The sequence below is a fragment of the Brachyistius frenatus genome, unplaced genomic scaffold (genome assembly GCF_029030835.1).
Source record: "Brachyistius frenatus isolate BFR_SWC_R1_liver_20210118 unplaced genomic scaffold, ASM2903083v1 Contig_113, whole genome shotgun sequence".
Classification (NCBI taxonomy): domain Eukaryota; kingdom Metazoa; phylum Chordata; class Actinopteri; family Embiotocidae; genus Brachyistius; species Brachyistius frenatus.
In genome coordinates, this window is record NW_027210712.1 from 787,501 (window position 1) to 801,025 (window position 13,525).

Sequence of the window (13,525 nt, forward strand, 5' to 3'; positions counted from 1 at the left end):
TTTTTCTTTTTTTAAACTATACAAGCACATTTTAAACTCTTTTATTCATATATATATGTATATATATTATTGTTGCAAAGCATTGTGATGTTTTATTGGTGAGAATAAACAGTTTTGGCCCAAATTAGTCGTAGAAGTAACAGCCTTTGTGCAATTATTTTATTGCAAAAGCAGCAATATCAATAGTTGTAGAAGAGGGAGTAACAGGGTTGCATGTGCAGTTGTATTAATAGCAGTATTTGCAGCTGTAGCACTTGCTGCAGCAGTGAAATATAAGCAGTTAATAATTGTACAGGCTGTAAAAAAACAGATGTGGCATTGAAATAGTGTTATAGAAATAGTTGTAGTTTAAGTTTTGCATTTTTAAACAAAATATAAGCATTTAAAAAAGTTTAAAACACAACAAAGAAAGTTGTATGAAGATATAAGTTATATGCCTATACATGCATGTATTGGGATGATGAAGAACAAAACGTAGTAGTTGTAAAATATTACAATAATAATACTACACAGATTTTCTTAGCTCATCTCCATGGTTTCTGTCCGGGGGGCAGTGCATTGTGGGTAGCGTTGCCAGGACCTTCCCCATCACTTCTTACAGTCCCCGTCATATAAATTTATATGGCAGCCAGAGTGACTTTTACACAGCAAACACTCCACATTGTTTTACAGCAGCTTCAGCCCCCCCCCCCTTCCCTCCCCCTCCATCAACACCATTACCAGAACAGTCATTATGACACCGCCACCTAGAGGCGGTTACAACAGCTCTCAGTTAGTCATTCATGACGACATCCCTCCGCCGTGACTCCTGAGGGAGCAGAGCTAAATTAAATTATAAGTGCTGATTCATGTGTTTCTGTAACTACTTATCAGAGATTCCACTAACTTTACAACCTGCAAAGTAAAAAAAAAAAAAAACTCGTTAAAGTGCTCTGAATGCTGAAATACACCAGAGGCTTTCTGGGCAGGAAAGCTTAAATATTAACGTTTTTTTTATTATTATTATTATTATTATTCTGAAAAGTATAATGGCTGACAAAGCTGGAGCTGAAAACTTAAAGAACCAGGTAGTTTCAGATAGTTTCTAAAACATTAGCAATATTATCTTGTTATTATTATCAAAACTATTTGTACGTTTGCACAATGTTTAATGATATTTTGTTTTTGCTCATAATTCACTCTAACCTTTTGGAATAAAATTACTAAAATGACTAAAGTTGAGTTTTATCCAACCAAAATATTCTCAAATTATTTTCCATAGAACCTGATCTTAATAAATGAATGCTTTCCTTGCTCTAATGTTGACCTAAAAAAGTTTGGGAATCCTTCCTCTGGAGTATTTTTAACGTAGTTTGGCGTCACCCAGCCAGCAGGTGACGCTAAGGATGCACAAAACACAAGTCATCAATGTGCCCTTAAGAAGTTCTGCTAAAAAACACAGCTGGTTTATGTTTTACAGTTTCATCACCACCATGTCTTTCATCTTCTTCTCCAACCAGTCACACAATCACAGAACAGATGAAAGTCAAATTAATGCACAATGGGTCAAAGGTTTCAAGTTACATTTTCTTAGCAGCTCCTGCACGAGGACTTAATTGCTGCGTATCACACTGTGCTAGTTTGCTTCTCTTTGTGAAACTATCATAATGATTAAGATTGAGATTTATTTGCTCGCCTAATATTATGCTAAATAGATCAAATGCAACAGAACGAGGAGCAAATCACTAATTATCCGCAAACACGTCAGTTATGAGCAATCACAAAATCAGCAGTTGTTTTGTGATTAAAAAAAAAAATGGTGAAATGTCTACAGATAGATGTAGGAAGATTAAACAAAACAAAAAACAAAAAAAAAAGAGTATTCTTTCTCTATGAACCGGTAAATCCACCGGCGTTGCACAAACACGCAAATACGGATTTTTGTTTAGTAGTCAAGAAAGCACAAATAGCCTAAAAATTAAAAAAATTAAAAATCACTGGACAGCTTGAATAAAAATCAGATCATATTTAAACAGTAATTTTGTCCATTGTGGCCAACACTGAAATTTATAGTATCTTATTTAAGAGGAATAAACTAGTCATTCCAATAAAAAGGAAATATTTTGTCCACAAGAAGCCAAAAGCCAGAAAGCACCTCTCCTGCGTTAATCGGCCCTCTTCCACTGTGAGGAGACGAACAGGGTTTTTTTTTTTTTTTTTTTTTTTAACACCAGAAACAGTGTCAGCCATTAATTTTGTTCTTTGAAAGAGGTTTGGCACGAAGCACCTCGACAACACTTCAAACGGCTTCGTCAACCTTTCTTTTTTTTATTCATCTTGTAAAACGAGTCCAGAGTTAAAACATAAATAAAAATAAACCGCCTACATTCAGGTCCTCCTGCAGTGGGCCTGCTATCACATATCTGAGCACAAAAGAATGATTTGATTTATTTCCTTTACTGACTAAATACAGTCTAACCATGTGATCCGCAGTGTAACCAATAGGCGACCGAGGAGAAGGTAAGGGCAGGAAAAAAATTACTACCATTTTAGGGTAGGATGTAAGCCACTATACCAGCCCATCTAACGTTTTACAGTCGCACTTAAGCGACTTTTTATTGAAATAATAAAATAAACATGTCGCTAACGAATTATTATTCCATGATGGGTCTCCAGACCGAGGAGCCGTACGGTGCACATTTCATCCCGGGAGGCTTGCAGGGTTCGACGGCCGGTTGCGCAAAGTCAGCCCGGGGAGCAGAGGAGGAGGAGGAGGGGACCCCCGGCTCTCACATCCCGGATTTTTCCCATTTCTCCAACAACAAAGCTACTTTAAACGGCTTTTCTCCCTGGACGAACACCTCGACCTCCTCCTCGTCTTCTTCCCCGCAGCTGCAGCCCGCCCCCGGTGCCTCCATCCCCGGCCTTTTTCACCCACATCACCTCCTGAGCCACCACCACCACCACCACCCCCACCATCACCACCACCCCTACTACGGCCCGCAGAATCAGAGCCACGCCGAGCACCTCGCATCCTCGGCGGCGTCCGACAGCAGGTTCGTCCGCTGCTGGGAAGGGGCGACCCCCACATCGGAGCCGGCTTTGTCGCAAGTTTCGTCCGGTTTCCCCGCGTGTCTCCCCGCTCAGGGTGACCCCTCCAACCCGAGCCCGACGTACGAGGCAATTAAACCCGACAGTTCACCGCCGTCACGGGACAGCCCCGACGAGTCCAGCTTCGCCAGCCCGGCCGAGGTGGTCCTCGAGCGGCTGGGGACCGCGGAGGAGCTGGGGACGAAGCCCGAGCCCAAGAAGGAGGACGAGGAGAAGAAAACACAGCCGCAGTTTGACCCTGGTAAAGAGATACACTCCACTCAGGAATGTTTATTAGCTCCAAGAAGTGGCAATACACAGGTGTGTGTGTGTGTGTGTGTGTGTGTGTGTGTGTGTGTGTGTGTGTGTGTGTGTGTGTGTGTGTGTGTGTGTGTGTGTGTGTGTGTGTGTGTGTGTGTGTGTGTGTGAGTGTGTTGGAGAAGGGGGAGATTCTGGCGTATAAGTAAGTGAGTGTGTGTGTGTATGACTTTTATAGCCCTATAAATGTCTTGTAAACGGTAAAGTGTAAAACTTTATTGTCCATTAAAATAATTAAGGTGCTATTGTTATTTCGCAATTTGTCAGTAAAGGGAAAAGAGCAGGTTGGCTTGCACTGACTTTTTCTGATCAAACATATGAGTAAATGAGCCTCTTGTTATTATTATTACTATTATTATTATTATTATTATTACAATGAATGGTAAACGATTATTTTGCCAAAAATGACCAATATGGTAAATCTACACAAAATATTTAATAATTTTGAAATGATTTACTAAAGCTTGTGCAGGTTTAATTTTTTGCAGCTTTCCTAAAACATCTTGGCTGTAAACTTTTATTTTGTATTATTATTAGCCTACTTATTGTGGTTCTTATTAACCTAAGAACCACTAATGTACTTTTAAAAGTTTGAATTGCACAAAAAAGACAAGGCAAACATGGAAAAACATGATGACTGGGCTTAAGATAACAATGATAACAAGTATTCTTATTTTTTTATTAAAATTATTAGTATCAACAGAATAAAACTAGAAATGTCTACTAGTTTTGTGCATCAAATTAGGTTTACAACATTTGAAATTGTCATCAGAGGGCCTACTTATTGTTAAATTAATGTTTTCAGGACATTCTTTCCAACTCAAAGTCCATTTCATTAAATAAATAATTAAAAAGTTTGAGCAAGGGTATCCTCTGTTGTTATAAAGTGGTGTGTCAACACACTTGTTGCTGTTGTGCTGGCTGTTTGTCGAACCATAATTTCGCAGCACTCTGTGGCTGCTTTATTTTTTTTAGTAAGTGGCCAATAAAAACATTTGATGAGTCGAAAGGTTTTAATATCTTTCCCCAACTGCAGTTTAATAATTGTAAGAATGAGGCTCAGTGTGGTTGTTTATCAGCACAGATTGAGGCTCTTTATACTCTGCTGGATTTACAGCTCCTTGTTGTCCTTCTAAAAATCCCTTTTTCATCTTAAAAGGTCTACAGCTAAATTAGAAACCTCAGATTTTTACATCATGTCACATTATGTTAAATTATTGAAGTACAGGAAGGCTAAAGTGAGGGTATGGGGAAAAAAAAGAAAAAAAAAGGTTTTGTTCAAAGGAGCAGTACGCCAAAGAAAAAAGTCTTTAGTTATGAAGACTTGTTTGAAACATGTGCTACTGTTTCTTTTTCTAATGAGCCAAAAATTGTAGACTCATAAAAGGTGTTCCCGAGAATACTTTCTTTGATTTTTATGTCCGTCTTTGAACTCCTCACTCACATGCACACCTGCAGAGGAAAGTAAGTACACTGGTGTGAGGTGTTGTTAAAAAAAAACAACCTCCCATTTCTTCCCTCCACAGCAAACCCCTCAGCCAGCTGGATCTATGCCAAATCGACCCGGAAGAAGAGGTGTCCGTACTCCAAGCACCAGACCCTGGAGCTGGAGAAGGAGTTCCTCTACAACATGTACCTGACCAGGGATCGGCGCCTGGAGGTGGCGGGACTCTTAAACCTGACAGAGAGACAGGTCAAAATCTGGTTCCAGAACAGACGGATGAAGATGAAGAAGCTGATGATCCGGGAGAGGAGGAGTATAAACGACTGACTGATTTCAAGGCTTTGTTTACTCCCAAGGATATAGGAGAGGAGGAGGAGGAGGAGGTGAAGGAAAGCCATCCAAGACGCCCAACATCTTTACCATCAACTGGCAACCATCAGCTGTCACTAAGCAACAGATTTGTAGAGCTAACATGGCTGCCTTGGAAAAACAGCAGTGGTAAAACTCTACAGGGGGAGACCGGGGACGTGTTGTAACACTGTTTTTTTTTTTTTTTAAAAGGAGGCATTTTATAAAACCTAAATGTCTTTTTGGCCTTTTCATGTTCAATCCTCTGAACTCCGGCGCAGAAATCTTCCATCTGCATGTTTCCAAAAAAAAAAAAAAAAAATGAAGACAACCAGGGGAGAGTTTTTAAGTTGTAAATAAGAAACTGTTAACATTTACAGGGAGATCCATAAATTGAACCACAGACACACACGGTTCATATCAAAGACTGTGCCGGTGTTTAAAAAAAACGCATCTGTTTCTGATACGGCTGCATATCTCTCGCATCTAAAACTGGAAACTGGCTTGACGTCACATAAACCGTCTTGTGCTTTATGATTTATGGTCACAACTGTCCTGCTCGTGAAACCTGACAGAAGAGAAGAGGCAACGATCAGAGAGGAGACGAGTCCCATGAGTGATCTTATGACCGAGCACTCGTCTCTCAGGGCCTGAAAAACAGTTGCAGGGTGTGTTGTTTATTTTAAAGTTAAAATACATGACAAGTGTTTGAGTGTGAACAGAACTTGGAGGGGAAGTTATCTGCATAGCTGAGTGTTATTTGACCTTCAGACACAAAGCACATTGGCTGTGGAAGAAATCAAGTCTGTTCAGTTTCATTGCTTCTGTCAATAATGCCATAAACAACAAGATTTCACTTGTGGATCTGAAAGCTCGTTAGATGCTGAGATTTTACATGTGAAAATATGTAAAACAAATAAATGACAGCAGCATGTTGCCAAAAGGTGAAAAACATGAAATGGGTTTCAAATGTGATGAAATTCACTGGTGTGCTCCTTTGTTCAGATCAGACTCAACTTCCTTTTAAACTGAAGCACAGTTTCACAATACTCCGGTGCAGAAATGAATCACAAACGACAAGTTTTCTTTCTTGTTGGATCCTTTGACATATTTGCCAGAGGAGCCAGTATTTAAAATAGGAAAACAAACTTCTTGCTTCCAGCTTTAAGAAGTGCTCTGTTGTTGCTGGTTTTTTAAATTTTTGTATTTATTCCTGGTGCAGAAATTAAATATGTCCCATCCCCATCCTTAGAGAATACAACACACCCTGCATTTGTAGCCTCAAGTGGAAGATTAAACCTAAATTATTTATAGAAGTTATTTGTAGCTTTTAAATCTGTGAAATTTTACATATAAAAGAAACAAAAAGATGCAAACGATTAAAAACCTGCCACATGCCTCCTGATGTGTTTCAGGTGTCTGCTGTCTGAGAGGTCGATACATCACGTGTGATTTTTTTTTTTTTTTTTTTTTTTTAGTTACAACCGACCCGGGTCTCCCCTAAAAATATTAACCAGAAAGGACTTTTAGCATTTTGTTCCTCAGAACAGAATAAACGTCTTTGTTATTTTTGTTTTTGATAAACTTTGCATGTAGCCTTATGGGGCCTATTTGTTGTTCTTGTTGTCGTTTTGCTGTTGTTGTCATTGTTGATATGTGCGTATCTGTTGTTATACTGTGGGTCTGATGTGCAGATAATGGTCATGCCTGTATTCCACACACACACACACACACACACACACACACACACACACACACACACACACACACACACACACACACACACACACACACACACACACACACACACACACACACACACTCTGTCGGTTGTTTTTCTGTTTCACTGTTACCTCCTGTAGGAATAAACAGCTTCAGTCCCTGTAAAATCGTTTACACGGATTGCAACGCACAACCAAAATATTTCCATTTTAAGAATATAAACTGTTGAAGAAATATTAGAGGGATATTAAAAAAAAAAAGGTATTGTTGTCGCGTTTTTTTTTTTTCTCGAGATGGACTCGCAGCTTCTCTGTGGGAGAAGAGGAAAAACAACAGGCTATGTTAGCCTCCAGCAGCAAGTCACGACGTGAAGAATCAAGGCCTTCATCCGGTCATTTCAACTGAATAAGCTGCTCATGGTGACTTTGTAAAAAAAAAAAATTATAAAATAAAATAAAAGATGTATTACAACATCAGTGTTAATTCTGTGCGTCTGTGTTGTTTTTGTTTTGTTTTCACTGAAGCGTGTCAATTTTACGCAAGAGATTCTCCCGTCTATCGTTTTTTTTTGTAGGCGTGATATTATCAGCTTTAATATAAGTTTAAGTTTATTCATAGTAGGGTCCATGTACAGAGTACATTAATCTCTAAAGGAGAGGGGATGTTCTGTAGCAGATTTAGCGACTAACTAATTCCCATCTGCAGTCCCTGTTAAGGTATAACTTTAACATTAACTGGCCATAATTAGGAAAATAATAATTCAAACCTACTACTGCAATTACATTTTTTTTATGTCGGCCTCCTTTTGTTACACTACTATAACCGAAAAATAGCATGAAATTACAATCGTATTGCTATTCATCGTATTAAACGGAGAATACTACAATAAAATGGTTACTTATTATAATAACATGATCTTTTTCCCAGTGAGCTATTATCCCACAATATCACGTTATGTTTGTGTAAGAGAGAAATACAGCAGTATGTCATGGTTGACATTTCACTGGATTATAGGCCAGTAATCTGAATTATTATGTTTTTCCTATTTCGGTTTTGTCTCAACGTCAAAGTGTGTCGCTGCTCTCAGGTACGCATGCGTCTGTTTTCAGTCCACAGAGGGACATTTCTGCCTCCTTGTTTTGTCAAAGTCAGCGCAGCGCCTCGTGGTTTCCCCTCATTTATTGGGGCCATATAATCTTCTCCGCGCTCATCCCTACTGCAGGGTCATAAAGCAACAGCATGCATTTGGAGAATAAACGTGACTTTCCACCCCCCCCCCACCCCCCCGCCGCCGCATACCCCACGCCAACTCAGAGACACACACACACACACACACACACACACACACACACACACACACACACACACACACACACACACACACACACACACACACACACACACACACGGAGAACCATAAAGTCATTTAGCCCAGACAGCCATCGGGACTATATGGTTTTATTGGACGCCCTTTTCCTGCCTTGCAGCCCTAACTGTCCTTCTAAATGTTAAAGTCATTGTCTGTGGATGAGACCAGACAGCCTCAGTCACATTTGGACAGCGAGACCACAAAACACAGGGAATTTCAGTACACGAAGGGGGTTAAATCGTATTTGTGTCCAAAAATCATGTGAGTCCTTAATTCGGTCTTATGGTTCTTCTTCCTAAAACTCATCCAGATTGTCCCGCTTTAATTCAGGCCGCCGGCTGCAATGCAGCTCTATTGTCCCAAAATTAGAGGCTATGACCTCCAAGTTTGAACAATCAGATTGTATTCAGTCAGGACCACTGTTTGCCAAACGACAGTATTTTTTTTATAGGCCTCTATAAAAAGATGGGGAGAGACGTCTCTTCTCATGTTGCAAAGTATAACATGTTTAAATTACGCACACAGTATGAGTGGCATATAAAGGCCTCATACTCTGACTGAGCACCGAAAATAGCTTCAGAGTTAAGTGTTAAAAATAATTTGCACAAGCTGATGAAGACAAGAATGACAGGACCTATCTATTGAATATAGGTATTAATTATTGACGCCACCAGAATAACCAAATTTAAACAATTAAACCATGCACGTAACGTCACTCCAAGCACAGAGAAATGCAGCGACATTATACTGCATGTATCTGTGTGTATTTGTAACGACAATAAAATGTAAACAGGAAATTAGTTTTGCAAAATTAAAAAGAAAAATCGAACCCTAATTATAAATATAAATACGTTCAGGGCCTCTAGCCTGCAGTTCTTATTAAATGTGGAGCACAAAATAAAATATGGCCAAAACAGGGAACTAAAGAAAGGAAATTTATTCTGTTGCAGCAATTGAAATACAGAAAATAATGTTCAAATTATTTCTCCAGATTAAACGTCGTTTCCTTTCGTTACGATTTTTGTAAAAACATAAAAATTAATCCTAAATGGTTCAGCAACAGCTCATTGGGCCAAATAATTAAATTACATGCAAAATAATTACAAAAATCAATGTTTACTACGCACGCATTTCTTGTATTATTAAGGCTGGTAACAGTATTTACCAAGATTCATATATGATTGACCAATCTGTTCTGTAAGGTGATGATACGCGCCTTTTAGAAATTGAAATGGAGTTATTGAATAAAAGCAATAAATGATCAGGCATGTGTTTATCAACAGGATGACTGGTAACTCAAATTAACGCCTCTGGACCAGGACATTTAAAAATATGAAACACTCAAAAACAGAAACACCAAAAAAATATCAAAAAAAAAAATCGGTTACTTCAAATCTGTAGTTACAGAGTTTGTCCGCTGCGTGGGAGTGTTGCATTTCTTGTTATTAAAGCGTGGCTGTTCTATGGTGTAATGATTGGCACATCTGATCAGAGATCAATTCATATAACTTATTCTGCCAGAGTGAAAACTGTTCAAACTGCCCGCCATCAATAAGTTGCGACTATAGGTTAATTTATTTGAGTGTAATTAAAAGGCTTGTTTTACACAATAACCTTTTTTTTTTTTTTTTTTTCTTTAACCATCTTGCGGTTGAATTTAAGATGAAACATTAAACATGAAGGAGCCTACCTTCAGAAAATGCAGCTGCTGCTGTGTTAATATTTTGTAAGTCTTTCAGGAAATAATATATAAACAAAAAAATTGTTTCAGATGTTCGCAGATTTTTTTGGGGGAAAAATGGTTGAAGACTTGATCATAAATCAAAAGGCTTTTTAAAAAAAAATTAATATTAGGAAATGCATGTAGCTTAAGAGGAGGGGGATTTGCGATTTGAGTTCATAGTATTTTCATCTTTCATGTCATGAAACAAATCGTCGTTTTAAATTTGTAAATGTGGGATAGGCCCGTGGTGAGCAGGGTGTGTGATGCTACTTCCGCTTTCTGCTCGCTCTTCAAAATAAAACTTTCGAGGTCTCTGCACTCCCCCTCGATCTGCATCCTAATCACAGCCTTCAAAGCCAGCAACCCTGTACGGAGAACACTTTCAGTAAAATGAGGACAAAAACTATAGTTACAATCTCAAATTTCAACTCCCTCTTCTGAGTGTCTCATTTTACAGCTATTTAATGAAAGAGACACAAAAAAAAAGGGCAAATTTGTTAAAACAAAAATAGAAAAGCACAAAGACCAAAAATTTCTTCTTTTTTTTTCCCCTGGTTTTCTTTCCCCCACTGTTTAAGGCGTCCTTTTGTTTTTTATTAGACTCCTTTAAACTCAAATGTAAGCACATACAATTTGTGTAACTATAACCTCCCAAATAAGGACGGCTGCCATCGCCATTAAAATGGAAACAAATGTTAGAAATACATAATACAACATCTCTCTGAAGACACATTCGTGAAGACCTTTCAGAAAGTTGAAGTTTAAAATCATAACTTATAGTACAGTAAATGCATTCCAAGCATATGGTGACTAAATTAATGTTTCTTTAAATTAGAGCACACTGGGATGTTTAAAACCCAGGCTGAAAATTGGACGGGAACTTTTTACCTATAATGTTGGATGTTTTGTATAATTTTAAGTCACTCAAATCTGGTTATAGTTATTTAAATTTCGGTTGAATAAAAAATAAGTGAAGTGACAGGACTGCAGCATAAACAGCACAACCAATGTTTATATTTATTGCTATAAAGCACAAAATGGCCACTGGGGGCAGACAAATGATTGGCTGGAAAATTCACCAAAAAAAAAAAAACAAATACAAAAAAAATTTCATTTTCATATCAGCCTAAAATGGGCCTACGGCATGAACTGGGACATTTAGCTCATTTTATTGGATTGAAAAAAAGTTGAGCTACAAGTAGGCTGAACCAATAACTGGAAAATCAGATCAAATCTTAACAGGGAGTTTTTCATGCAGCAAATGTTAGAGGGCTGTAATAATCACTGCACCACTCAGGTCGTCCAACAACCCAGATTACCCTTTAATAAAATCTCAGTCAACATAAATAAGAAATAAAATGAAATTATAGGTTTAAAGTTTATTATTTGTGTTTAAATTGAAAAAAAAAAAAGTTTAGTAAGAATACTGTACTTCTGTGACAATATTTCAACATCAAGCAGGAATTTTAAATAAAGAATCAAAAACTAAAGGACCGTTTTCATTTAATAGTTGAAGTAATAGTTGATTGTTGAATTTATTCTCATAAAAACAATGTAAACCACTTTTCGATTATTTTTAGTCCCACTATTCACACTGATAATATACCGAAACAAAGAAGCAGAAAATAGGCATAACCTCACAAAAAGATCTCCGAAATTTGATAGTTGGATATTTTCAATACAGTCCGTTTGTTCTCTAAATTACACACATTTTCTGTTGAGTAACTTCGTTTATTTCGGGTTTTTTTGTTGTTGTTGTTTTGTTTTGGGAGGAGGGGGGTGGGGGTGGGGAGGGGAGGTTTGAGGCCTGCATCGAATTTATAATGTATATGCCGTTTTCGTTTTGCTTCCTTGCAATAAATAACAGACACAGCTTGACATTTATTTGGCTTTATGTTTACATTAAAAAATTCTGACATCGTTGTGGTCTAAAAGAAAACTATCACCTGATAAAAATGCAGAAGGATTATAAAGGGCCTTTTTTTTTTATTTGTTTTGCTTACAATGGATTTATCGAGGTCTTGTTCGTGTGTGTGCGTGCGTACGTGCGTGTGCGTACGTGCGTGTGTGTGTGTGTCTGCGTAGTGTTTGTTTATTTGTAAATGCCGCAGCTTTCTCCTGAATCCAGCTGCTACGGATTCCCTTTTTTTTTTTGTCTGCAAACTCTCTCTCTCTCTCACACACACACACACACACACACACACACACACACACACACACACACACACACACACATACATACACGGGTCATAAAAACGGGTTTTACGAGGCGACGCCCGCCGCCATTGGCCGCTGACCGTCATGTGTGCGCGTGCAGTGCGCACCCTCACGGGGAACCTTGCCTCGCGCGCTCTCGTCAGCACAGAGCTGCTCCACGGCACCCCGCGCGCCTCCATGATCGGTAGGTAAACAGTTTCCCTCCAGGTTTTTTTTTTTTTTTTTTTTTTTGTCTCTACTGCTCATTGTTTCGCTGTAAAATCCGAGTTTTTTATTTCATTTTTTTTTCATTTATTCGTTCAATTTTGTGTTTTCATGTAAAAATCTGTAACGGGGGCTTCATTTGTTGACACACATCAGATATAAAATTAGTTGGTTACCAAATGGCTGTAAAAAAAAAAAAAAAAAAAAAAAAAAAGAAAGTGGTGAAAAACATACCCACATTTTTTTTGGTGCATGTTTCCATCGTCTAAATCTTTTCTTCTAAACTTATTTTTGTAAACAAAATGGATTTCTACTGATTTCTGGCTGAAATTTCGATTATTTGATTTCATTTGATTTCTGTTTTGGTTTTTTTTTTTGTCTGTTGATCTTGGGAATGCTGCAGAGAAAAATTGAGTCCGGCAGGTACCAACAACACTGAGCCCTAAACATTAAACTGTTATTGAACAGCTGTGATGGCGTGAAAACGATCAATTGAATCCATTAATTACGTATTTTCTGAAGGTCCATGGACCGGTGAGATTTAATATCATGTTGCAAAATAGGAGAATTCAACCACAAGCAGGCTTTTTCTACAGACTGTACAGTGTGCTGCATATTACTGAATATCAGAACGTATAATTGCAAAGATGAATACGACTTCTAATGTGTCTGCACACAGAAGAAATGAGAGGAATCCTGTTGAAGTCATCAGGGTACTGTAAAAATGTTACAAGGAAAAACAGGCAGGAAGCAATACCATCCTCTACTAATAAGTCGGTACAATTACCACACCTGCTGCAGGAAACCTTCACCTATACCTACATTTATGTCTGTTTATGAGTCAAAAACGCCATAGTAGTGCAATATCTGCATGCATTGGAGAGGTAATCAGTCCAACTTCATATTGCAGAAGGATGATACCAACTGCTTCCTGCAGCAGTTCTCATTAAAGGAGACACTTTACCAAATATCTTCAAAACGCACATGCGTGCAAATTTGGTCATTTTCATAAATGTGTGTCCGTTTCACTTCGCAATACTACATTTATGACACCGTGTAGCTTTATGTGTCCTTCAGGTGGAAAAAAAAAACAACAACTTTATTATTAGTT

The 13,525-nt window shown here is 38.2% G+C and overlaps 2 protein-coding genes across 3 annotated transcripts in view; one reads left to right on the plus strand and one right to left on the minus strand.

The window, feature by feature from the left end:
* lnpk (lunapark, ER junction formation factor) overlaps positions 1-13,525 on the minus strand; it is a 51,402-nt gene that overhangs the window by 21,068 nt on the left and 16,809 nt on the right. The gene's annotated exons all lie outside the window — the stretch shown is intronic.
* Positions 2,574-5,158, plus strand: LOC138629281 (homeobox protein Hox-D9b-like). The gene is made up of 2 exons (XM_069712893.1): positions 2,574-3,331; positions 4,914-5,158. Exons 1-2 carry the CDS (start codon positions 2,617-2,619, stop codon positions 5,156-5,158), a joined length of 960 nt encoding a protein of 319 aa, XP_069568994.1. The 5' UTR covers positions 2,574-2,616.